This window comes from Fistularia commersonii, chromosome 15, assembly GCF_037954325.1.
Source record: "Fistularia commersonii isolate RoL2024-O1a breed Wild chromosome 15, RoL_Fcom_v1.0, whole genome shotgun sequence".
Taxonomy (NCBI): Eukaryota; Metazoa; Chordata; class Actinopteri; order Syngnathiformes; family Fistulariidae; genus Fistularia; species Fistularia commersonii.
The window spans coordinates 13957855-13983007 of NC_141298.1; the positions used below are offsets into that span (position 1 = coordinate 13957855).

Below are 25153 nucleotides of genomic sequence, written 5' to 3' on the forward strand. Positions count from 1 at the left end.
GTGAATATCTTCCTGCATCTTGTCATTGAGTTGTCTGAATTTAGATTTCAGAGTGTCCAGGGATAGTAATTTGCTCACCAGCTGATCTTCTCTGATTTGAAGCTGCGACGCCAGTTTGATTGTCTCTCCCTTGTCTTGGTCAAGCATTTGTCTCTCTTTTTGAACGACCTCTTTCATCATAGTTAGGGTATCCTTCTCTGCAGTGATTCCATTCAGGGCATTGTCAAGCTGTGCTTTCCTATCATCAAGATTGTTCCTGAAAAGCTCCAGTTCCTCTCTTTCTGCTTGTAGACCGTCCAAAGCCCCCTGAAGTTCTTCGGTTTTTCTTGCAACTTCATCATCCTTGCACTCGAGTTCTTGTTGTTTCAAGGAGAGTACCGACATGATTTTCTCCATGTCATTCATTTGAGTCTGAAGCCTACCAGTCAGAAGTTTGACGTTGGTCTTCTCATTTTGTATGTCATCAAACAGACTGTCGATTTGCTCTTTCTTTTCCTTCAGCTCAGAGTTGGTCACTTCCAACCTTCGTTTCTCATCTTCGAGACGTTTCTTGTCCCTGTTGAGGTCATCGTGTTGTGTCTTGATGTCTTCCTTTGTTGTCCTCAATTGCATGCGCTCTTTATTTACCATCACTTTGTCTCTATCTAGATCCTCTTTCTGTCTTAACAGGTCTGCTTTTAATGCTTTTTGCTGTGACAAAAAGTCTGCCTTTTTCTTCTCCAAGGTTTGAACCTCCTTGGCCATACCCGAGAGCAAGTCATTGAGATTGGCTTTTTCCCTTTCAAGGAGTTTGATGTTATGTGAGACCTGCTCTGTCAACTGATCTAGGGCAACACATTTCAGATTTAGTTCACGGCATGATTGGTGCACACCTTCATTGGTTCCTTGCAGTTTGACCATTTTGTTGTGAATATCTTCCTGCATCTTGTCATTGAGTTGTCTGAATTTAGATTTCAGAGTGTCCAGGGATAGTAATTTGCTCACCAGCTGATCTTCTCTGATTTGAAGCTGCGACGCCAGTTTGATTGTCTCTCCCTTGTCTTGGTCAAGCATTTGTCTCTCTTTTTGAACGACCTCTTTCATCATAGTTAGGGTATCCTTCTCTGCAGTGATTCCATTCAGGGCATTGTCAAGCTGTGCTTTCCTATCATCAAGATTGTTCCTGAAAAGCTCCAGTTCCTCTCTTTCTGCTTGCAGACCGTCCATAGCCCCTTGAAGTTCTTCGGTTTTTCTTGCAACTTCATCATCCTTGCACTCGAGTTCTTGTTGTTTCAAGGAGAGTACCGACATGATTTTCTCCATGTCATTCATTTGAGTCTGAAGCCTACCAGTCAGAAGTTTGACGTTGGTCTTCTCATTTTGTATGTCATCAAACAGACTGTCGATTTGCTCTTTCTTTTCCTTCAGCTCAGAGTTGGTCACTTCCAACCTTCGTTTCTCATCTTCGAAACGTTTCTTGTCTCTGTTAAGTTCATCGTGTTGTGTCTTGATGGCTTCCTGCATAGTCTTCAATTGCAGGTGCACTTCATTTGCCAACACTTTCTCTCTGTCTAGTTCTTCTTTCTGTTTTGACAGCTCTTCTTTCAGTGATGGTTGCTCTGATAAAAAGGCTACCTTTTTGGTCTCCATGGTTGGTGCCTCCTTGACCATGCCGGAGAGCAAATCTCTGAGACTCTCTTTTTCGCTTTCAAAGAGTTTGATGTTATGTGAGACCTGCTCTGTCAACTGATCTAGGGCAACACATTTCAGATTTAGTTCACGGCATGATTGGTGCACACCTTCATTGGTTCCTTGCAGTTTGACCATTTTGTTGTGAATATCTTCCTGCATCTTGTCATTGAGTTGTCTGAATTTAGATTTCAGAGTGTCCAGGGATAGTAATTTGCTCACCAGCTGATCTTCTCTGATTTGAAGCTGCGACGCCAGTTTGATTGTCTCTCCCTTGTCTTGGTCAAGCATTTGTCTCTCTTTTTGAACGACCTCTTTCATCATAGTTAGGGTATCCTTCTCTGCAGTGATTCCATTCAGGGCATTGTCAAGCTGTGCTTTCCTATCATCAAGATTGTTCCTGAAAAGCTCCAGTTCCTCTCTTTCTGCTTGTAGACCGTCCAAAGCCCCCTGAAGTTCTTCGGTTTTTCTTGCAACTTCATCATCCTTGCACTCGAGTTCTTGTTGTTTCAAGGAGAGTACCGACATGATTTTCTCCATGTCATTCATTTGAGTCTGAAGCCTACCAGTCAGAAGTTTGACGTTGGTCTTCTCATTTTGTATGTCATCAAACAGACTGTCGATTTGCTCTTTCTTTTCCTTCAGCTCAGAGTTGGTCACTTCCAACCTTCGTTTCTCATCTTCGAGACGTTTCTTGTCCCTGTTGAGGTCATCGTGTTGTGTCTTGATGTCTTCCTCTGTTGTCCTCAATTGCATGCGCTCTTTATTTACCATCACTTTGTCTCTATCTAGATCCTCTTTCTGTCTTAACAGGTCTGCTTTTAATGCTTTTTGCTGTGACAAAAAGTCTGCCTTTTTCTTCTCCAAGGTTTGAACCTCCTTGGCCATACCCGAGAGCAAGTCATTGAGATTGGCTTTTTCCCTTTCAAGGAGTTCGATGTTATGTGAGACCTGCTCTGTCAACTGATCTAGGGCAACACATTTCAGATTTAGTTCACGGCATGATTGGTGCACACCTTCATTGGTTCCTTGCAGTTTGACCATTTTGTTGTGAATATCTTCCTGCATCTTGTCATTGAGTTGTCTGAATTTAGATTTCAGAGTGTCCAGGGATAGTAATTTGCTCACCAGCTGATCTTCTCTGATTTGAAGCTGCGACGCCAGTTTGATTGTCTCTCCCTTGTCTTGGTCAAGCATTTGTCTCTCTTTTTGAACGACCTCTTTCATCATAGTTAGGGTATCCTTCTCTGCAGTGATTCCATTCAGGGCATTGTCAAGCTGTGCTTTCCTATCATCAAGATTGTTCCTGAAAAGCTCCAGTTCCTCTCTTTCTGCTTGTAGACCGTCCAAAGCCCCCTGAAGTTCTTCGGTTTTTCTTGCAACTTCATCATCCTTGCACTCGAGTTCTTGTTGTTTCAAGGAGAGTACCGACATGATTTTCTCCATGTCATTCATTTGAGTCTGAAGCCTACCAGTCAGAAGTTTGACGTTGGTCTTCTCATTTTGTATGTCATCAAACAGACTGTCGATTTGCTCTTTCTTTTCCTTCAGCTCAGAGTTGGTCACTTCCAACCTTCGTTTCTCATCTTCGAGACGTTTCTTGTCCCTGTTGAGGTCATCGTGTTGTGTCTTGATGTCTTCCTTTGTTGTCCTCAATTGCATGCGCTCTTTATTTACCATCACTTTGTCTCTATCTAGATCCTCTTTCTGTCTTAACAGGTCTGCTTTTAATGCTTTTTGCTGTGACAAAAAGTCTGCCTTTTTCTTCTCCAAGGTTTGAACCTCCTTGGCCATACCCGAGAGCAAGTCATTGAGATTGGCTTTTTCCCTTTCAAGGAGTTTGATGTTATGTGAGACCTGCTCTGTCAACTGATCTAGGGCAACACATTTCAGATTTAGTTCACGGCATGATTGGTGCACACCTTCATTGGTTCCTTGCAGTTTGACCATTTTGTTGTGAATATCTTCCTGCATCTTGTCATTGAGTTGTCTGAATTTAGATTTCAGAGTGTCCAGGGATAGTAATTTGCTCACCAGCTGATCTTCTCTGATTTGAAGCTGCGACGCCAGTTTGATTGTCTCTCCCTTGTCTTGGTCAAGCATTTGTCTCTCTTTTTGAACGACCTCTTTCATCATAGTTAGGGTATCCTTCTCTGCAGTGATTCCATTCAGGGCATTGTCAAGCTGTGCTTTCCTATCATCAAGATTGTTCCTGAAAAGCTCCAGTTCCTCTCTTTCTGCTTGTAGACCGTCCATAGCCCCTTGAAGTTCTTCGGTTTTTCTTGCAACTTCATCATCCTTGCACTCGAGTTCTTGTTGTTTCAAGGAGAGTACCGACATGATTTTCTCCATGTCATTCATTTGAGTCTGAAGCCTACCAGTCAGAAGTTTGACGTTGGTCTTCTCATTTTGTATGTCATCAAACAGACTGTCGATTTGCTCTTTCTTTTCCTTCAGCTCAGAGTTGGTCATTTCCAACCTTCGTTTCTCATCTTCGAAACGTTTCTTGTCTCTGTTTAGTTCATCGTGTTGTGTCTTGATGGCTTCCTGCATAGTCTTCAATTGCAGGTGCACTTCATTTGCCAACACTTTCTCTCTGTCTAGTTCTTCTTTCTGTTTTGACAGCTCTTCTTTCAGTGATGGTTGCTCTGATAAAAAGGCTACCTTTTTGGTCTCCATGGTTGGTGCCTCCTTGACCATGCCGGAGAGCAAATCTCTGAGACTCTCTTTTTCGCTTTCAAAGAGTTTGATGTTATGTGAGACCTGCTCTGTCAACTGATCTAGGGCAACACATTTCAGATTTAGTTCACGGCATGATTGGTGCACACCTTCATTGGTTCCTTGCAGTTTGACCATTTTGTTGTGAATATCTTCCTGCATCTTGTCATTGAGTTGTCTAAATTTAGATTTCAGAGTGTCCAGGGATAGTAATTTGCTCACCAGCTGATCTTCTCTGATTTGAAGCTGCGACGCCAGTTTGATTGTCTCTCCCTTGTCTTGGTCAAGCATTTGTCTCTCTTTTTGAACGACCTCTTTCATCATAGTTAGGGTATCCTTCTCTGCAGTGATTCCATTCAGGGCATTGTCAAGCTGTGCTTTCCTATCATCAAGATTGTTCCTGAAAAGCTCCAGTTCCTCTCTTTCTGCTTGTAGACCGTCCATAGCCCCTTGAAGTTCTTCGGTTTTTCTTGCAACTTCATCATCCTTGCACTCGAGTTCTTGTTGTTTCAAGGAGAGTACCGACATGATTTTCTCCATGTCATTCATTTGAGTCTGAAGCCTACCAGTCAGAAGTTTGACGTTGGTCTTCTCATTTTGTATGTCATCAAACAGACTGTCGATTTGCTCTTTCTTTTCCTTCAGCTCAGAGTTGGTCACTTCCAACCTTCGTTTCTCATCTTCGAGACGTTTCTTGTCCCTTTTGAGTTCATCGTGTTGTGTCTTGATGTCTTCCTTTGTTGTCTTCAATTGCATGCGCTCTTTATTTACCATCACTTTTTCTCTATCTAGATCCTCTTTCTGTCTTAACAGGTCTGCTTTTAATGCATTTTGCTGTGACAAAAAGTCTGCCTTTTTCTTCTCCAAAGTTTGAACCTCCTTGACCATACCCGAGAGCAAGTCATTGAGATTGGCTTTTTCCCTTTCAAGGAGTTCGATGTTATGTGAGACCTGCTCTGTCAACTGATCTAGGGCAACACATTTCAGATTTAGTTCACGGCATGATTGGTGCACACCTTCATTGGTTCCTTGCAGTTTGACCATTTTGTTGTGAATATCTTCCTGCATCTTGTCATTGAGTTGTCTGAATTTAGATTTCAGAGTGTCCAGGGATAGTAATTTGCTCACCAGCTGATCTTCTCTGATTTGAAGCTGCGACGCCAGTTTGATTGTCTCTCCCTTGTCTTGGTCAAGCATTTGTCTCTCTTTTTGAACGACCTCTTTCATCATAGTTAGGGTATCCTTCTCTGCAGTGATTCCATTCAGGGCATTGTCAAGCTGTGCTTTCCTATCGTCAAGATTGTTCCTGAAAAGCTCCAGTTCCTCTCTTTCTGCTTGCAGACCGTCCATAGCCCCTTGAAGTTCTTCGGTTTTTCTTGCAACTTCATCATCCTTGCACTCGAGTTCTTGTTGTTTCAAGGAGAGTACCGACATGATTTTCTCCATGTCATTCATTTGAGTCTGAAGCCTACCAGTCAGAAGTTTGACGTTGGTCTTCTCATTTTGTATGTCATCAAACAGACTGTCGATTTGCTCTTTCTTTTCCTTCAGCTCAGAGTTGGTCACTTCCAACCTTCGTTTCTCATCTTCGAAACGTTTCTTGTCTCTGTTAAGTTCATCGTGTTGTGTCTTGATGGCTTCCTGCATAGTCTTCAATTGCAGGTGCACTTCATTTGCCAACTCTTTCTCTCTGTCTAGTTCTTCTTTCTGTTTTGACAGCTCTTCTTTCAGTGATGGTTGCTCTGATAAAAAGGCTACCTTTTTGGTCTCCATGGTTGGTGCCTCCTTGACCATGCCGGAGAGCAAATCTCTGAGACTCTCTTTTTCGCTTTCAAAGAGTTTGATGTTATGTGAGACCTGCTCTGTCAGCTGATCAAGGGCAACACATTTCAGATTTAGTTCACGGCATGATTGGTGCACACCTTCATTGGTTCCTTGCAGTTTGACCATTTTGTTGTGAATATCTTCCTGCATCTTGTCATTGAGTTGTCTGAATTTAGATTTCAGAGTGTCCAGGGATAGTAATTTGCTCACCAGCTGATCTTCTCTGATTTGAAGCTGCGACGCCAGTTTGATTGTCTCTCCCTTGTCTTGGTCAAGCATTTGTCTCTCTTTTTGAACGACCTCTTTCATCATAGTTAGAGTATCCTTCTCTGCAGTGATTCCATTCAGGGCATTGTCAAGCTGTGCTTTCCTATCATCAAGATTGTTCCTGAAAAGCTCCAGTTCCTCTCTTTCTGCTTGCAGACCGTCCATAGCCCCTTGAAGTTCTTCGGTTTTTCTTGCAACTTCATCATCCTTGCACTCGAGTTCTTGTTGTTTCAAGGAGAGTACCGACATGATTTTCTCCATGTCATTCATTTGAGTCTGAAGCCTACCAGTCAGAAGTTTGACGTTGGTCTTCTCATTTTGTATGTCATCAAACAGACTGTCGATTTGCTCTTTCTTTTCCTTCAGCTCAGTGTTGGTCACTTCCAACCTTCGTTTCTCATCTTCGAGACGTTTCTTGTCCCTGTTGAGTTCATCGTGTTGTGTCTTGATGTCTTCCTTTGTTGTCCTCAATTGCATGCGCTCTTTATTTACCATCACTTTGTCTCTATCTAGATCCTCTTTCTGTCTTAACAGGTCTGCTTTTAATGCATTTTGCTGTGACAAAAAGTCTGCCTTTTTCTTCTCCAAAGTTTGAACCTCCTTGACCATACCCGAGAGCAAGTCATTGAGATTGGCTTTTTCCCTTTCAAGGAGTTCGATGTTATGTGAGACCTGCTCTGTCAACTGATCTAGGGCAACACATTTCAGATTTAGTTCACGGCATGATTGGTGCACACCTTCATTGGTTCCTTGCAGTTTGACCATTTTGTTGTGAATATCTTCCTGCATCTTGTCATTGAGTTGTCTGAATTTAGATTTCAGAGTGTCCAGGGATAGTAATTTGCTCACCAGCTGATCTTCTCTGATTTGAAGCTGCGACGCCAGTTTGATTGTCTCTCCCTTGTCTTGGTCAAGCATTTGTCTCTCTTTTTGAACGACCTCTTTCATCATAGTTAGGGTATCCTTCTCTGCAGTGATTCCATTCAGGGCATTGTCAAGCTGTGCTTTCCTATCATCAAGATTGTTCCTGAAAAGCTCCAGTTCCTCTCTTTCTGCTTGTAGACCGTCCATAGCCTCTTGAAGTTCTTCGGTTTTTCTTATCGATTGATTTTTTTCCTTTAGTATTATAGCCGACACGTTCATCATTGTTTCTAACTCTTTTCTTTTATCCTGAAATTGAGTTTTCATTGACTTGATTCTTGTCCTCTCTTTACTCATGTCATCAAAAAGTGTTTTGACTTGCTCTTGTTTTTTCCTCATTTCAGATTCTGTGTTTACTAGCCTTCTCTTTCCTTCCTCTAAATGTTCTTTGCATTTATTCAGTTTTTCAAATTGTCTTCCCAAGTTTGACCTCATCAATTCAAATTTCTCCTTTTCTTGGTCAAACTTCTCTTCCCTTCTTTTCATATCATCTTTCTCCTTTTTCAGCTCTTCTTTTAGATTATGAAGTTCTTTATTTTCCAAGGAGATGTCTGTCCTTCTACTTTCCCTTTTCTGTCTGTCTTTTCCCATATCTGACTGCAGATCTCTCAGACTCCTCTTTTCTCTCTGTATCATTTCATTATAAACTGACATCTGCTGTATCATGTGATTGAGGCTCAAACTATTTTGGTTTAAGAGAAACCATAATCTCTGTACATTTCCATTGCTCCTCTCAAATGTTTCCATGTTGTTGCTGAAGTCCACAAATGTTTTTTCCTTCAGTTGTCGGAGTTTAAATTTCAGGGTTTCTATTCCAGTGTTGGTCATCGGCTGATCTTCATTTTCCTGCTCACACTTCAGTTCTTCCAACCTCATCATCTCACTCTCAGTCATTTGTCCTTCCCTCTGTATGTTATCCATCTTTGCACCGAGGGTTTCTTTCTTTATGCTTCTCATCTTATTGACATCCTGCCTTAGTAATCCAGCATCATCCCAGTTCAATTCTTTCTCTGTCATCAGTTTTCCTTCAGATTTCATCTCCTTTTCTTCCTGCGGTGATTGTTCCCCTTTTGGGACGGCCATTCTCATTTGCTTTATCTGGCTTTGTTTTTGCTGCATATCATTTAATGTAGACATTATTTTCACTTTTTTGCTTTTGATTTCCATCTTCAAATTTTCCATTTCCCCCCTCGCCTGGTTTATGATTGTTTTGTGGGCTGAAATTTGCTGTATTTCACCTTGGAACGCTAGCGTCATGTCATCGGTTTGTTTCCTCACAAGTTTAAATGTCTCCATGCAAGCAACTATTAGTTCCCGATTCTTTTGTGTCTGAATATCCTCTTTTGCGATGCTGGGCTTTGCTAATTCTTTCCCCTCTCTTTGTAGCTTCAGTTTCATGATCTCCAATTCGTCCCTCTCTCGAGCGATTCTCTCGAGCCTTTGGTCAAGCTCTTTCCTCCTCCTCTGTGTCTCCCTCTTGAGGTCATCTTTTTCTTTTCTGACGCCAACGTAAAGCTCCTTTACGTCTTGTTCCGTTTGATACCACTTTCTTATTTTTCGTTGATTTTCTCGTTTCTCAAACTCAACCTCGCCCTTCAACACTTCCATCTCTCTTATCTCCCTCTTCACATTTGACAGCATTATATCGAGATCTTGTTTTTGCCTTCGGACGTCATCTTTCACTTTGACCATTTCCTGTATCTCTTTCTTGAAGTGCATATGTATCCTGCTCACGGTGACTCTGACAGCTGTGGTCTTGGCATTTAAAGCGCTGAAGCCTTTTCTTTGATTTTCTAGATGTAGGTATACGGTCTTTAGGGTCCCCATTTCCCCCTTCAGTATTTCCAAATATGAATGGCACTTTTGTGTCATGGTTTGAAAAACAGAAACAAAGTCATACCCTTTTGATCTTTGTAGTATGATTTTTCCTTCTTCAACTTTGACATTTTGCATTTTTATCCTTTCCCCGCTTTGCCTCTCATCTTCTTTGTTTATTTGTTGTAGACTAGTTCGCTGCTTCTCCTCTTCCAGCGCCTCCCTCAGTTGCTGCAGCTTAATCTTCATTATTTCCAGCTCATCTCTCTCTCTCATGGTTTTCTCCAGCCGTTTGTCTAATTCCTTTCTTCTCCTCTTGGTCTCTGTTTTTAGTTCCTGTTTTTCTCTTTGGATTTCATTCCACATTATTTCAATCTCCTCCTGTTTTCTCAGGTTTTTTCGAAACACCTGTTCACTTTGTTTTCTTTGCATTTCCAGCTCTGACTTGAGCAGTTCCATCTCCTGTGTCTCTTTCTTGGCCATCTGTATTTTGTCATCAAGCTGCCGTTCCTGCATTTTAATGCCCTCCATTAAAGTGTTCAGCCTGAGTTTTTCTTCTTCGGCTTGCTTTTTGGATGATCTCAACTTTTCTCGCTCTTCTTGAATTTGCTTCTCGGTCTCCTCTGCTTCAGTCCGGCTCTTGTGCATTGTCTTCCTCAGTCGTTCATTTTCGCGCCTTTTCTGATCTAAATGATCATTCATTTGTCTGATTTCCTCCTTCAGGTTGGTCTTTTCTGATCTCAGTCTGAATATTTCATTTTCCATTTTCTTAGTTTCCTCTGCTGTTCTTTGGTCCTTTGACCTTTCCTCTTCAGTATCTTCACCCACCCTTTCCTTTGTAGCTTTGTCTTTTTCCAGAAATGACTCTTTACCCTTTGTCTTTCGTATTTCAGTCAAGATTCTTTGGATCTTTGCGGTTTCTTCAGATAATAAGTTATAGTTCTCGAGAAGTTTCTGGTTTGTGGCCTTGCTCATATATTCCAGGTTAGCGATGTGTGTCAGTTTCACTTGAGTCTCCTCTATAATATTACCTATTTCTGCGCTCTCCTTTCTCTTGTCAGATAAAAATTTAATGACATTGCTTTTAAATTTTCCAATTTTCTCCACCTTCTGATCAATTTCTTCTTTCTGGCTCCTCAATTTCATTTTTAAAATGTCCAAATGGTCTCGCTCCCGCATGGTTTGCTCTAACCTCTGGTCCAGTTGTCTCTTTTGTTTCTTCGCCATGATTCTCATGTCATTCATTTCCCGTTTCAAATGTTCTTCACTCTGTGTCATTTTCTCCGTCACCTCTTTGAAAAGCTGTTGGAATTGTTTCAGTTCTCCGAGCAGTTGCTCAATTTCCTTTTCCTTTTCCCCAGGATCTCTGTCAATGCCAATTTCCCCGGTTCTGTCCTCTGCTTCTAAATTTGCTGACCTTATGAGTTCTAGGGTTCTCAGGATCTCTTCCCGAAGCCTCTGTGAGTCAGTGGTGTCGATGTCCGCTTTGTCCGAATCTCCATCCATCCGTTTTGCAAATTTATCCACCGACCCCGGACTCCGCTCGGGCTGTTTAACATCCACCTTCATGAACTCGGGCTCAGTGTGAACTCCTCTGAGTTCAGAGTCTTTCTCATCTTTCAGCAAAACGTATCGTATTATTTCACCCCTGAAGACGCTCCTCTTTTCCCTCGAAACATCTGAGTGTTCAGATTCTCTCACAGCTCCGGGTTTCCCTTCCTGTAGAGCTCCACTCTCCATGAAAGTAGTCTCTGGCGTCTGGGACTGCAGATCATTGATTTCTGAAATGAGCCTTGCAATTTCTTGACTATTTTCCTTCACGTCTTTCACGGCGGACTTTATTGTTTCGCTCAAATCCTCCTCTCTTTGCCACGATTTGGAAATCTCCTTTTCTATTTCATCCACTTGCTTTTCCAAAGATTCTCTCTCATCCTCAATCATCAAGGTGTCGTCGCCGAAATTTCCCTGGGTCTGCAAAGAGAACGTCTCCTTTTCAGTGATGTGGATATTCTGTTTTTCTTCAAATATCAGCTGAATCTCCTTTGTCAATCCTTTATTTTGGTGTTCGCCATCTGATGGATATCGGAGAGCTGCGCTCTCTGGTGCCATTTCTTTCTCCGTAGGAACTTTCGATGTTGGTTCTTCTTCGATTGAGGCTGTGAGCGTTTCGGTCTGAAGTTCTCGGGCTTGAGACGCTGCCACTGAATAAGGGTTTTTCAGTGACGATTCTGTCCGTTTCCATCTGTTGACCTGAGCTTTCATAGATGTCAGTTTATCCTTTGTATAAAAAAATAAATAAATTCTGCTGTTATCATATGTCCTGAAGCATTTGGTCAACATTTTCAGAATCAGAATCAGATTTGCTTTTAATCGCCAAGTTATTTTTCACATTTTTCAACAGCAAAGAATTTGCTTTGGTCAACATTGTTAAATGGACAACATGTAAGAGTAATTCAATTTAGATGGAAGTCAGGGCATAACATTTCCTTACTTTTGTGTGACGACTAACAAATCTGATATCTGAAGAAAAGACATCCTCACCAGTCCTTGTTGTCACTCTAAGAGACTGATGCATACATCACAGAATTCAATCGGGGTCCATCCGGGGCCACAAATGAAGACTTAATGTCTAGTTATTACATTTGTTTAAGTAGTTGTAAAACTACAACTTTTTTGTAACTTTTGTGACTTTTGCACTTTTTGTAAGTCGCTTTGGATTAAAGCGTCTGCCAAATGACTGTAATGTAATGTAGATGTAATGTTTAGATTTATCACTCCTAAGACCACGGTAACGATTAGATTCGTCTGAGAACAGCTTTTGTGTTCGGAAAAGAAAAAGCCGGCTCTGTTTCCTCAAGGTACTGAGAGAAAGGCTGCAGACGGGGGTAATAAACGGGATTTAAACTGCAAACCACCAACCGTTCGTGATACTCATTGTACTAGTTAAGTTATTAACTCTTCTCAGAGCTCCCAGTACACTGCTGAACACATTCTTTTCTAAATGACGGCGATGCTTCACATAATGACTCCTTTTGAACTTTTGTATTACTGTGCGATATCACGAATAATTCAGTCTGTATGCAGCAGTAAATTGTTTTACAGAGAATAGGACAAGTAACAGCTTGATCATTTGATGAGTAGCTAAAATGGGGAATTCTGAGGTTAGATCATTCATGAAAACCTCTTGAGGCCTTACACGGTGACTAACGTTTTAAATTAAGTTTTGTACCTCTCGACTAAATCTGGTTAACTTAGTAAATCAACAACAAAAAACGCAGAATCTGGCCAGAAAGCAACGTGAATCGTACGTGTCTTAACAGTACAAAGTTCATCATATCAAAATATGAAGAGGCGAGGAGGACTAGTTGGCAAAGCAACTGTGTAAAGAGCGTTTCCATAAATATGGGAACATTTAAATAATTCTGCTTCCTTTAGAAGGCATAATAACTGAATTGATATGATAATTATAATAACATGACAATAGTAATATAACACATGGAAATTGACTTACATAGCATTTTCTGATGTCCTCTGTTATCTCTTGGGTTTCCTGATGGAGGGTGTGCACCTTCTGCGGGGTGGAGTTCATCTCTGTGCCAGCTTGCTCTAAGCCCACCTTCAACTCGGACAACTTCAATACCATCTTCATTTGATCCTCCAGGGTTTGGCTGAGCTCTTCCATCCATTGTTGCATCTTTATCTTGAGGATCTCCAGCTCATCCCTCTCCCGCATGGTTCTCTCTAGCCGCCGGTCGAGTTCCCGTCTCTTTTTTTGCGCTTGAAAATTCATCCATTTTCTTTGATCCTTTTCTTCGATAGCATCAGCGCCAACCAATTTTCTCTCAGACTGAAGTCGTGACGACTTTTTCTCTGTTTCCCCTTTTCTTACCACATCAACTGTCTCCGGCGGCCGTCCCTCTTCTTCTTCTTCGGTGGTCGTCATGCCCACATTTGAATCTCGCCTTTGCCTTTGAGGGGAGCCAGTCGTCTGACCCGTCTTGGTCTCCTGCTCCTCCTCTTCCTCACCACCTTCCAGCTCATCCCAGAGCTTCTCCATCTCCTCCCTCATTTCCTCGAGAGTCTCTTTAACAGAGCCCATCACTGTGTGCTTACGTGTTTGGGTTTCCCGCGGCGCGGACTTCTGCATTTGAATCCACCGCTTCATATCCCTGAAGGCATTCACAGCGTCTTTGACGTGCTTCACTTGATATTTATGTTGTAGAAGTTCGTCACTGCTTTGGTGCAATTCTCTCTTTAAATGTGCCATGTCTTTCTCTATTTGTTCTTTAACACGTTTTGTCTCAAGTGCTATTTTCTGATTAGTCTGCATTAAACTCTGAATGGATTTCAGTATCTCTGGTTTCTCCTGCTGCTGCTGGTGGTGCCCATGCTCCGCGGGTCGGCCCTCACTACTTTGTGATGTTGCCGTATCCAACTCCTTTCCCTCCAATCCGTGTCGCTCGCCGAAAACCTCCCCAGGTGTCCTCTTCTGCGTCTGTTTCTCTTGATTTATTTTCGCCCACGTCTCCCGAAGTAGGGTTTTTTCCCGAGCGGCCTCCTTTTTACTTTCTTCAAGCCTCTCGATTACAGATAACATTTGCATCCTCAGATTTTTCAGAAGTGAATACTGTTCACGTTTTTCCGACGTCAGCCTGTCTATTTCTGCCTGCTGCTGCCTAATCTTCATCCTGAAGTATTCGGTTTCATTTCTCTCTCTCTTTGTCGTTTCCAAAACGTGCTCGGTCTCCTCAATGATTTGACTCGTCAGCTGCCTTTGTCGCCTAATAATCTCCATTTTGTTCTTCATCCTGATGTTTGACTGGCTCGTGTCCCTTCTATGTTTTTCTTGAATAATTTCTCCGCTGTGACTTTGTTCCTCTGGCAATGGACAACATTGACATGCATTAACCGCAATGCTACTGTATGAAAAATTGCATTAAATATGTTATTTTCAAGGCGGCACAGTGGCCGGTTTCCTCTCACAAGCCAAAAACATGCAGCAGGTTAATTGGAAAAATAGGGAAAATTGCCTCGATGTGTGAATGGTTGTCTGACTCTGATTGACTGGTAACCAGTCCCAGCTGCTTCTCACCTAATGGTAGCTGAGATAGGCTGACCCTGAGTAGGCTAAGCGGTAGGAATAGATGGATGGATGTTATTTTCCCAGTTAGCTAAAACTAACAGGGAGATGCAAGAAAAAAAAAACACATATGATAGTGACTACTGACCATATTTTCATATCAAGGTAATGTATAAATACTCCATGCCATCTCTTCCCACAGCTTAATATTGGAGCTCGACAAAGTAAAATAATTTGTTTCCAATTTTAAATTAGATGGCTGTTTGTAAAATGATTGGCACGAAGTCATGGTATACTTTCCCCATTACCTAGTTCTGCCGCGAGCTGAGGTTCCTCCTGGGTAATTATCTGGTGGATGTCGGCTCTGCTTTGTGAAGTCCCTGCCTCCTCCCCAGGGAGCAGCGGCCTTATCTCCTGGCGCCGTCTCAGGTCATCAGAGATGGGGGGCGTCGCTGTCTGCTGTGGGATCCATCTTTCTACGACGGCTTGTCTGGGAGATCCCACTCTGTCAATGACCTCCTCCCCAGGATCCTCCAGGAAGGCCTCCGCTGCAAAAGAAGTGCCAATTAGTGCCAATCTTTTCTTTGGTTTGTTTATTTAGTGGTTGTGCGATGATATCACACCTCAGAATAAATAATTAATATATGACATAATCTATGTTTTTATGTCATACAAAATAAATATATAATGTTGTTGCATTTAAAAGTGTGTGTGAGTGTCTGTATGTGTGTGTGTGTGTGTGTGTGTCTGTACAAATATAATATGAATATATATCATATGTACATTATTCATATATTTTTTTAAAATTACTTTATTTTTTTACTATTTTTTGTTAGGTTAATTGCAGTGTTTTACTAATTTGGCACAAGTGAGTTTTTCTTTCCAAAAAATTATCACAGGCTTCGTTGTAAAAAAAAAAAAACAATAACAACAACAAAAAACAACAACTTTCATACCTTATACAGATTCCTAAAGTTCTTAGTCGGCAGTTCTCAGTGTCACATCAAATAAACATCTGATGTTGAAATCCTTTGAGACTTTTCACTTACAGCAATTTAAGAAGTATTTAAACAAGTCCAAAATGTTTATGTACACTGATGAAATTATTATTATTTGTCTTTTTCTTGGGTGTTGACATAAACTAACTGAATATAAACGTAGCAGAATGTCTTCCATGGTCAAAATCGCTGAAGGTACAAAGATTTTGTTGTAAAATATAAATATTTTAAAAAAGAAAAGACAGAGAAAATTAAACTTACCATGATCTCTTGATGCTGCCATATTTTACCTCAGGAGTCCCCAAACGTGCATGTCCACAACTTTATACACCTGACAAGGACAAACAGGTGAATAAATAAATCAAAAATATACCAATGGTATTGACTTATCTCACGTCGTTTGTCTCCTTAACCTTTAATTTCTTTTCCATAAAGAAAATTGGTCCTGGAGAAAAGAGGGGCTGTGGCTGTCGTTGAGAGCCTCATGATGGTCTGCCCACAGATGGTGTCAACCAAGATGATGAGGCATGTCGGCCGCGTTATCGTGAAAACACCGGATTATCTCCTACGTCCACACCGCCACCCGCCTCAGATGGACGCGACACCCTCGAAAAGTGAGTGTATGATTGGGTGGAGGCGAACGTCCACAAGGTGAATCATCTTTCTCACAAAGTCTGCTCGTGGCTGATAAGGGCGGAGGCCTGTTTTGGTTGGCATCCAGGGTGCCCTTGTGGAGTGTGTGTGTGTGTGTGTGTGTGTGTGTGTGTGTGTGTGTGTGTGTGCGGTGTCAGCGGTGGTGTTTAGGTTCTCTTCAGGTTGAGTTTTAATGTAATTCAGGGGTCTCCGCTTTACTTAAAACACCCTCACATCACCAGGTGAATATAATTCTCAATTTTACCTTCTGTTTATAATATTCATTCATTCATTATCCATGCTGCTTTTCCTATATTCACGTTGGGGGCCTTCAGCCAATCCCATCTGTCATTTGGTGAGACCGCCATGGACCTGTCGGAGCCAAATATAGAGACATACGACCATTCAACCTCTCGCTTCTATGTCATACAGAGATATGCAACCGTTCCCTCATTCATTCTCGTCATGCAAAGATGATCATTCACTCAATCATTCACATCATACAGAGACATCTAACCTCACATCAAATAGAGACAAACAACCAGTCACTCTCTCATTCAAATGCAATACAGAGACAACAGTCGCACACTCATTCACGTCATACAGACAAAACAATTCACCCGGTCATCTTGGATAGAGACATTCAACCATTCACTCATTCATTCAATCATAGAGTGAAACCAAACCATTCACATGTCATATGACATGCAACCATTCATTCTTATTCATGCATCTGGACCATTTAGGGCAGGGGTCCCCAAACTTTTTCCTGGGAGGGCCAAAAAAGTTCTCCCTTCTCCGATGGGGGGCGAGGACAGTTTGTAACAAAAAGTGTGACGATCCCAGAGGTGTCTAAACTTAGACATTTATTGTTTTCCAGAACGCCAAACATAGCCAAAAATTTACCTTTTCTGGGATCTTGACAGGAAAAAAAAAATCAGAAAATAAAAAATAACATTATCAATGAAATAAATAACACCATTTATGAAATAAACAATAACCAAATAAAATTTTCAAGTTTTTCACAGAAAAAAGAACGAAGGAACATCAACTTTCTTGTAGACACAACTGTTTTCAGCTCTCGTATCAAATTCACTGTGAAAACTAGAAAGCAAGCGGGCGATGAAACCCAACTTATACCAACACCTACCCCTACCCCTACACCTACCAACACAACACATTTAACTACCAGTATTATTGTAGATTTTATACCAGTAGATTTCATTATGATTATATTTGTATTATTATTTGCATTATGATTATAAAATCATAATGTATCTCTGGTATTGTTCAGGAGCCAGGCAAAATGTGGAGGCGGGCCGTATCCGGCCCCCGGGCCGTAGTTTGCAGACACTGATTTAGGGTCTCTGATGAACCCAATGCATGTCTTTGGACTGTGGGAGGAACTCAGAAACCCCACGCAGACACCTGGACAACATGGAGACACGCAGAAAGATCCTCCTTTAGGAGTCAAACCAGGGACCTTCTTGCTATGCAGTCAAAGTGCTAACCGCTGCGCCACTGAGCCGCTGCTCTCAATATGACTGAAGAAGTGAAAATCTTTCTTCAAAAACACCGCGGCATTAATATGTTTATTAACTTTTTTCTAATTTTTTTTCTATTTTTCTCGCTGAAGCCGCAGCCTCACATCTCGACTCCAACTTTCTGACCTACATCCCAGGATAAAAGAGCCCTGATCCTTTCTTTTATGCAAGAGAGAGAGAGAGAGAGAGAGAAAGCCATGGCATTATACTCTGAATTTTAATCATTGTTTGTGTTTGATATTTCTGATTTGACTCCATTGGCTCGGATCAACCTCTGTGCAGCTGCACAGAGGTGTTCTGACTCAGTGCCTTTAGATAACGGTGATCACTCATCACCGAATAATGGGAGTTGAAAACCCGCCGAACACTCCCTTCCCACATCACACGCGTGGTCAAATGAAGAATTTAGACGAGCCAAGAAGCGCGGCTTCATTTTCGTCCACGTTTGTATTCTCCGTGTGCCGCCGACATGGATGACGTGTGAGATATAAACCGGAGGTAAACTGAAAAAGACGTTTCTGGAGTGGACTCTTTTTCAGACGGTGCGCTCTGAGGGCTCCTCACCCGGCTGACACTTGCTGTTTCAGCTTTTCTGGGCCTGTTTGAGACGGAGGGTATTCCAGGGCATTAGCAATAAGCACACATTAGCTTCTCTCCTTCCCATACGGCAGAAGACTTTGGAAAGATGTGGAAAAGACTTGTGGAAAAAACTATCATCTCACAGCTGCTCACATCTAAAGACAAGTTTTTGTCCCAGCCTAGTTTTAAGATGAGATTTTGCAAAGATAGTGAATCTGCAGATCAGTGACATACGGTGAGGTTTATGGCCAGTGAGGCACAGTCAGATTCACAAACATATGAACCCTACAGAGTAGCTTATTCACCATTTTATCAGCAACAGTTAATGTGTTTTGTTTAAAATATCATATCAGCATTGTTTACATAAACAAACTGTAGCATAGAAAAAGTGCACATAAAAAAAAACGTTATTATCTCTTACCTTTACTTATAAATGAAGTCCATGCGCCGCTCCCTCTGAAGAAAAGCATCGATAACCTGCTAATAGAAGTCTTTCTTATCTTTCTTCAGTTTTAAAAGCCTCTCTGTCTGAATGGAAATCACTGCCGGTGAAGACAGTCGGTCGTCCTTGATCGGTCCTGTTCCGACTTTATGTTTTGAGTCTTTTCGGTGCTGGGAATGAGCGCTCCACCGATGCCGTTGTAGCCAGAACGGTGACCACCAGCTGGAGCAACTTTGTCGCCTCAGGAACAGTTTCAATGAGATCCTCCGGGCCAAAAAGTTGAGAAGCTGCCCAGGAGATTTACATTCATCCCTCACCGTTTGTGAGCTATACAACCCGATGAGATCCACCTAGCTTGCTATTGCTAATTATATATTTTTTTGTGGCCGAGTAATAAGAAGGATCCCAGGGATCACCAACGCCCCCTAACACGAGGCACCGTTACCACGTGCCTCACTTAATGTCTCTTTGCAGTCATTTTATGATCGCTCAGCACAATAAACATGTTAAAGTTGTTGACGAGAAACATTATACACATCAGCTAAACTAAGGAAATTTAGGTCATATATTAAAAGTGTTTGAAATTTTTAATACTTACATCCACAGGGACAGCAATACGATCTCAGTGCATAGCATGCCAGCACAGTTAGCATAATCATTGCGTAATCCATAGTGGGCTCCACTGGTTACTGTGAATTTTTTTTTCTGATTTTGAAAAAAAAACAACAACTCAAAAAGGTGAAGTTAAATGGAAAATAACATTATACTACAAATAACTGAATAGATATTTTAATTTATTTTTTCATTTTACATTTTTTTCTTCCCATGATGACAGGTGAGGCCCGGCCTCCCCGGCCTCTACTGACTGCACGTCACTGCTGCAAGTCTATCTTCACTATCTACAAGACTGCAACTAGATTCTTTCCACAATTTTTTGCCCAACATGCAATGTTTTCCTTGGTAATTTTGCAGAGATTCTGCTATTTCAGTCCATCGCTTTTCCTTTTCCAATTGGTCACGATTCGTTGGGAGAGTTGACGTCGTCCACGTCAGGCTGTTCTGCCCGCAGTTCCACGATCCGCTCCTCCTTCTGGAAGGTTCATGTTGATCGGGACGTCTTTCGCCATTCCCGTTCAGCCAACAAATACAGCCCCTGCCACCAATACCGCTATGGTGACTATTTGTCTCCCAGGTTTCATTTTTCTGGTTTTGTTTCAGCTCGTCTATTCGTTGTCATCGTCGTAGAGACCAAAAGACTTACGATGATATCAAACACATTGGATGTCGTCGTGAGCCCAAGACTAGGAAATGACTGAAAATCTCAGAGGACCAACATATACTTAATGACTGACATGACGGGGACGTTACACTACTCCATTAAAACATGTTAAATTTCTTCCGACTTTCAGTTTTGAGTCTGCTACCATGACAATATTTAAGTGCAAGCCCAGCATTAGATAGATAATTAACAACTCAATTCTTAAACTATCTGACACACCAGTTGAGAAAGTCCAGAGGAGTACAATCTCTTGATCAAGGGTTCAGGTCAGGGGTCGCCCAAAGGCAGCAAACAGACGCCGACCCGTCCCACTTTTAAATTCTGAATTTAATTAAACCGTTTTCAGGGAAATTCTTGACAATTTTATGTTTATATTCTTGCGATTATTCAACAAAATCTCTCTTCTGACATCCGATTCGAGGAGAAGATCTCAGTGAATTCTTCGGAAAATTATATTTGATTTTCTTTTTTTTTTTTGCGGTATTTTTACTGAAGCTGCACTGAAAATAGTCTGGCCCGTTTTCTGGCGTGGCTACAATGCTTGTGAAATACAGCAACAAGTTTTCTATCCAGTCATATTTCAAGTGAAATCCTCAGTCACACATGATGCTAAATCATACACATCATCCGCATCCCAACAAAAGATTACACAAACTTGGCAATTTGAAATGCTTTTCTTATAATTTCGGTGATGCATATTCCCTTGTCCCTCTTTTTTGTAAGTCTTTTTTTTTTTTCAAAAATGACACGTTTTATTCAGCAATAGACATACATGAAATTACTTCTTGTAAAAACAGAACCAAGACGCCGGGAGATAATTAATGACAGAAAATGAAAGAAGAATGTAAATTACTTTCCTTTTAGGAAGGTATAAAATGACCTACTTTGGATGAAAGGTGGCGTTTGTGATTTGTGGAGTGTTAATACTGGGTTCTGAGCGCAACGGGGGTCCAAGGGAAACTTATTTTGGAGAGGAAGAGGAAACCTCAATATTCCTAAATTTCACAAGGATAACAACGTCGTAATTGTGGTTATTAATCATTAACCGCCGTGTTGACCTTAGGTTGTTTGTCTATGGACGGCTTCATGAAATCATTGCGTTATTAACCTGTTATTCTTTTTCTGATTGTTATGGTTCTCTCTCATACATTTAAACAAATGCTCCGAGCATTTCTCCAACTCCCACACGCCTTGTGTGTCATTTCCGACACAACAGTGCTCGCTTGTTCCAAGCAGTGGCGTGGATTTGATCTGGGAGCGGCCCCTCGTCCTGCGTCACGGCGCAGGCGCGGAGGCGAGCGCCCCCCACGGGGCTTTACCCACCAAAATAAAAGCACGACGTGGAAACTACATAATCAAAACTATTATAAGAAAAAAAAAAAAAAAAAAAAAAAGGAAATTAAATTAAGAATTTTAAGCATCTTTATTGTCTATTAATTCATAAAGACTGCGTTATCCCTTTAATATAATTATTATTTTTTTTTTATTTTATTCCTTTTAACAACTTTTGGATTTCATTTTCATTGTTCTTTTAAATGCGTATTTTGTATATACACACATATATATTTTTGTACAGATGTCCTTGAGAGTTGAAATAGGCGCCTTATATGAAATGTATGATTATTCTTATTACGTACGGTTATTAAAATTATTATCAAGGGTTTTGTGGAACCGGAGGTCGCTCCGCTTGTCGGTTCCGTCGGACTTGACTGCCGACATCCCCTCCGAGCACCAATGAGGCGGCCGCCCGCCTCCGTTGTTGCGTCGGTCGGTTCCTGGAAAATATTGCTTCATTTTGCCACTGACCCTCCTACCGCCGGTGCGGACGTGTCAAGCTAGACGGAATGCGGAGGGACCAAACCGGAAGTTATCCGGAAGTTTCGGTGTAAAGCAAAAGGTGTGGGAAGCGCTGGTGAAAACGACGCGTCAAGAACGGTGTACCGCGATCGGTCGATCCGCTTGAATCGCGAAATTGGATTTGCGGCTCAAAACGCTTCGTAGTCGCTGCTCCTTTTTCCTCGCGTTTGCGGAGTTTATTTTGAAAAACCGTAGGCGGAAACGCCCACACCCACAATATCCAGCTTCACGGGAACGAGATCGTACTAAACATAGTGTACAGACCTCTCTGCTCCGCGTTTATCCAAACTCCTCCGACATCAACCGGCTTTAAGCTTCTCCACCACGACCTGAAAGTATGCAGGGTTTTCTGGAGAAGTGAACGGGGTTTACGCGCGCTGGATACTTTCCTTTCCACTGTCTCCCTGTTTCCTTGACACTCCTCGCTGTTTGGTGCGCTGAATGTGGACCGACTTGACCAGAGATCCCAACAGTCATCCCCCGGAGGTTTGGTGAGTTTGGACTTTTCTTCTTCTTTTTCTCTTTCTTCTTCTTTTTCTCTTTCTTCTTCTTCTTCGTTTTGCATCCCCACCGGGCTCACTGCACCTTTGTCTCAGTCACAGTGTGTTGCCAACCAGGAACAGCAGTTCTGCGACTGGACTTTGTTTGCTGACAGCACAGCACCTTGTAAATAATCATTTCTGTCATAGGCAGATCACTGCAGTAAAGCATGTGCTTTTGTTTACTTGTTCTTGGAATATCGCCCCCAAAGCTGCAAAATGTGTCCAAAACAAACAAACAAACAAAAAAAAAGCAATTGAGATGACAATAACAATCATGTTGCGAAGATGGGGGCCGCCACATTGTCATGTCAAGGACGGGTCAGACAAGTCACCCGCCCCGACAAGGCATCCAAAGACGGGCCCTCAAATTGGCACGATGTGACTGAGATCGGCTCCGGCTGCCGGCCGGGAGCGGGTTCGTCGTTCAGGCCCAAATAGAGAGCGCAAAAACTCTCTAGACAGCCTCGAAATGAGCGTGCAATTTAGAAAGCGGCACGGCCACTGGATGGGTCCCAAGTGGGCCACATTCCCCAAACCATTACCCATATGGAGCCCATCAAGGGGCCATCATCAACAGCCCCCCCCCCCCCCCCCCCCGGCCTAACCGATGTGGGGAAGCTGAGGACAAAATGGGCCGGGCCCCGACGGGGCCCCGCATGGGCGTACCGGCCGGCTCTGCGTTGAGAGTAATTATATATGTTATATATGTAAAATACATGCTTGTCCCCGGAGAGGCCTCCATCACCCCGGCGATGAGAATAGCATTTTGTACTCTTATCTTGTTACTGTCTTGTAAGTAAATGAACACTGAATTGGAGGTCCCTCCGGAGACCACTGATGGACAAAGAGTCCTTTCAGGTACCCGCCGGACGGTACTTAAGAGACCCGGCAGTTGGAAGATCCGCGTGTGTGCCGTTGAAACGCCGTCACAGAACATACTGGGTCTTAGGACAGTAGAGAAGCATCGCTTTTTCTGTCTTTTGGTTCATTTTAAAAAAAAAAAAAGCTGATGAAAATCGAGTTATCTTAAACACGTCTCAGAACCCGGACAGAAATGTATTTCCTGGTTTACTTCATTGCTTTTTCATCTGCTGTTAAACAACAATCTTGACACGAGTCCTTTCGTTGTCTCAGTGTATAGGAAATGGCGACTGCTCTCAGTGGCCGAAACCCTGGCGGGCGCGGACCGAACCGAAGCAAAGGACGGATTTTAGGCATCATCGATGCCATCCAGGACGCGGTGGGTCCACCGAAGCAGGCCGCTGCTGACAGGCGGACTGTGGAGAAAACCTGGAAGCTCATGGATAAAGTTGTAAGTCCGTCGTGACTGCGTGCCAGATGGGAGCGGACGGCGGCCTCATATGAATCCGACCTAGAATCCAGAGCAGGAGCAAAAGTTAGAGTTTTCCCGTGATGGGGTCGGTGTGCGAATCATGCCGGTAACTCACCGATCCCTGTCCCGGAATGATTGGACGTTGATAAATGTGGTGGCCGAATCATTCAAATGTTCACACGACCAGAGGTTCTGCCCCAGAGCCCGAGCCGGAAGAGGAACTGGCTGGCTCGGTCGCCTTCGTTTCCATATTTCCATGCAGCCTTTGCCAGCAAATAATATCTGAAATCTACGGGTTGTAGAAATGACCGTTGTGAAATGGAAATAAGGAAGTTTGTTGTGAACAACAGAAGTTGTAAGGAAGGTGAAAATTGATGTTGAAGGCATGGTGGTGGTTAGAGATTCACTCTCACGGCAATCCTGTTGGATCCCGACTGGGTGTCCTCCTGTGTGGATTTGCAGGTTTCCCCGGGCTCCTTGGGTTCCTCCCACAGTCCAAAATCTTTCAGTAGGTTCATTTCAGACCCTAAACTTCCCAGATTTGTGAATGAGAGAGTAAATGGTTGTGTGTTTCTATATGCGAGCCTGTGGTTGATGGAGGAATGGTCCAGGATGTTTTCCCCGCCTCTCGCCCAATGACGGCTGTAATCGTCGGCATCCCCCCTAACCTTAAGTGCAGGACAAACAGTATAGATAATGAATGATTGTTCGACATTATTAGATATTGTCTTATGATGGCAATCGATGTACTGTTTTGGGAACAATGGAAAAAGATCCCAGTTGAAAGTGAACACCAACAACACATGCCCTAAATGAGAGAAATAGACTTTTATTTATAGAATATATTGAAGGGATTAATTTCCCAAAGAAGATTCACTGCACATTAACCGCATGCAAGTCATTAAAGCAGGTTTTTTTTTTTTGATGAGTGAATATGTGCCTCCCATGTTGAGATGGTGGTCAGTATATATGGTCCCTTTTCCTGACAGGACGTAGGTGTGTAGTGAAAAACAGATTTCCATCATGTGCTTGACATCGCTGACCTCCGTTACATCCCTGAGTTTGTCTTGAAAAAAGTTCACTTATATTTGGGCTCTTCGGAGGCCCGCATAGCTCTATTTCAAGAGGTCTCACAAAGAGTCAGCAAAATTGTCACCCTTATCAGATCCCGCTCTGTCATCAGACTCTGCTTCATTTGGGTCGCGCAAGAAACAAAACCAAATCCCGAGGCGTCGGGCACACATTTATTCTACATTTGCTCTCGTCACAGGTCCGCCTCTGCCAAAATCCAAGGCTCCAGTTGAAAAACAGTCCACCCTACATCCTGGATATCTTACCTGACGCATACCAGCACCTTCGGCTCATACTGGGCAAATACGAGGAGAACCAGAGACTCACGCAGCTCAGTGAGAACGAGTACTTTAAAATCTACATCGATAGCCTTATGAAGAAATCCAAGCGAGCCATTCGACTCTTCAAGGAGGGAAAGGAGAGGATGTATGAGGAGCAGTCCCAGGACAGGTATGAGCTTCTTATTTTTTTAAAGAAAAACATAACCTCTGCTGTTTCCCCTCTCCCTTATGGTTTACTTTGTGGGAGCTTGTGGATGACAGGAAACAGCGGTTGTTGTCGTCCGCAGCAGGAAAGCAAAGT

The 25153-nt window shown here is 42.5% G+C and overlaps 2 protein-coding genes across 2 annotated transcripts in view; one reads left to right on the forward strand and one right to left on the reverse strand.

The window, feature by feature from the left end:
* The window catches only part of LOC147226633 (uncharacterized), a 47377-nt gene extending 31594 nt beyond the window's left edge, over positions 1–15783 (reverse strand). The window contains exons 1-7 of the mRNA XM_086160399.1: positions 15705–15783; positions 15553–15622; positions 14602–14841; positions 12725–14091; positions 6827–11490; positions 5953–6214; positions 493–5412 (exon numbers count right to left, since the gene is read on the reverse strand). Coding sequence (XP_086016525.1) covers positions 493–5412; positions 5953–6214; positions 6827–11490; positions 12725–14091; positions 14602–14841; positions 15553–15574 — 11475 coding nt within the window. The 5' untranslated portion in view covers positions 15575–15622; positions 15705–15783. The remainder of the gene's footprint in view (positions 1–492; positions 5413–5952; positions 6215–6826; positions 11491–12724; positions 14092–14601; positions 14842–15552; positions 15623–15704) is intronic.
* A 6084-nt stretch (positions 15784–21867) lies between these two features.
* cblb (Cbl proto-oncogene B, E3 ubiquitin protein ligase) overlaps positions 21868–25153 on the forward strand; it is a 67154-nt gene continuing 63868 nt past the window's right edge. The window contains exons 1-3 of the mRNA XM_086160673.1: positions 21868–22116; positions 23302–23479; positions 24771–25021. Of these exons, the coding sequence (XP_086016799.1) occupies positions 23312–23479; positions 24771–25021 (419 nt within the window). The 5' untranslated portion in view covers positions 21868–22116; positions 23302–23311. The remainder of the gene's footprint in view (positions 22117–23301; positions 23480–24770; positions 25022–25153) is intronic.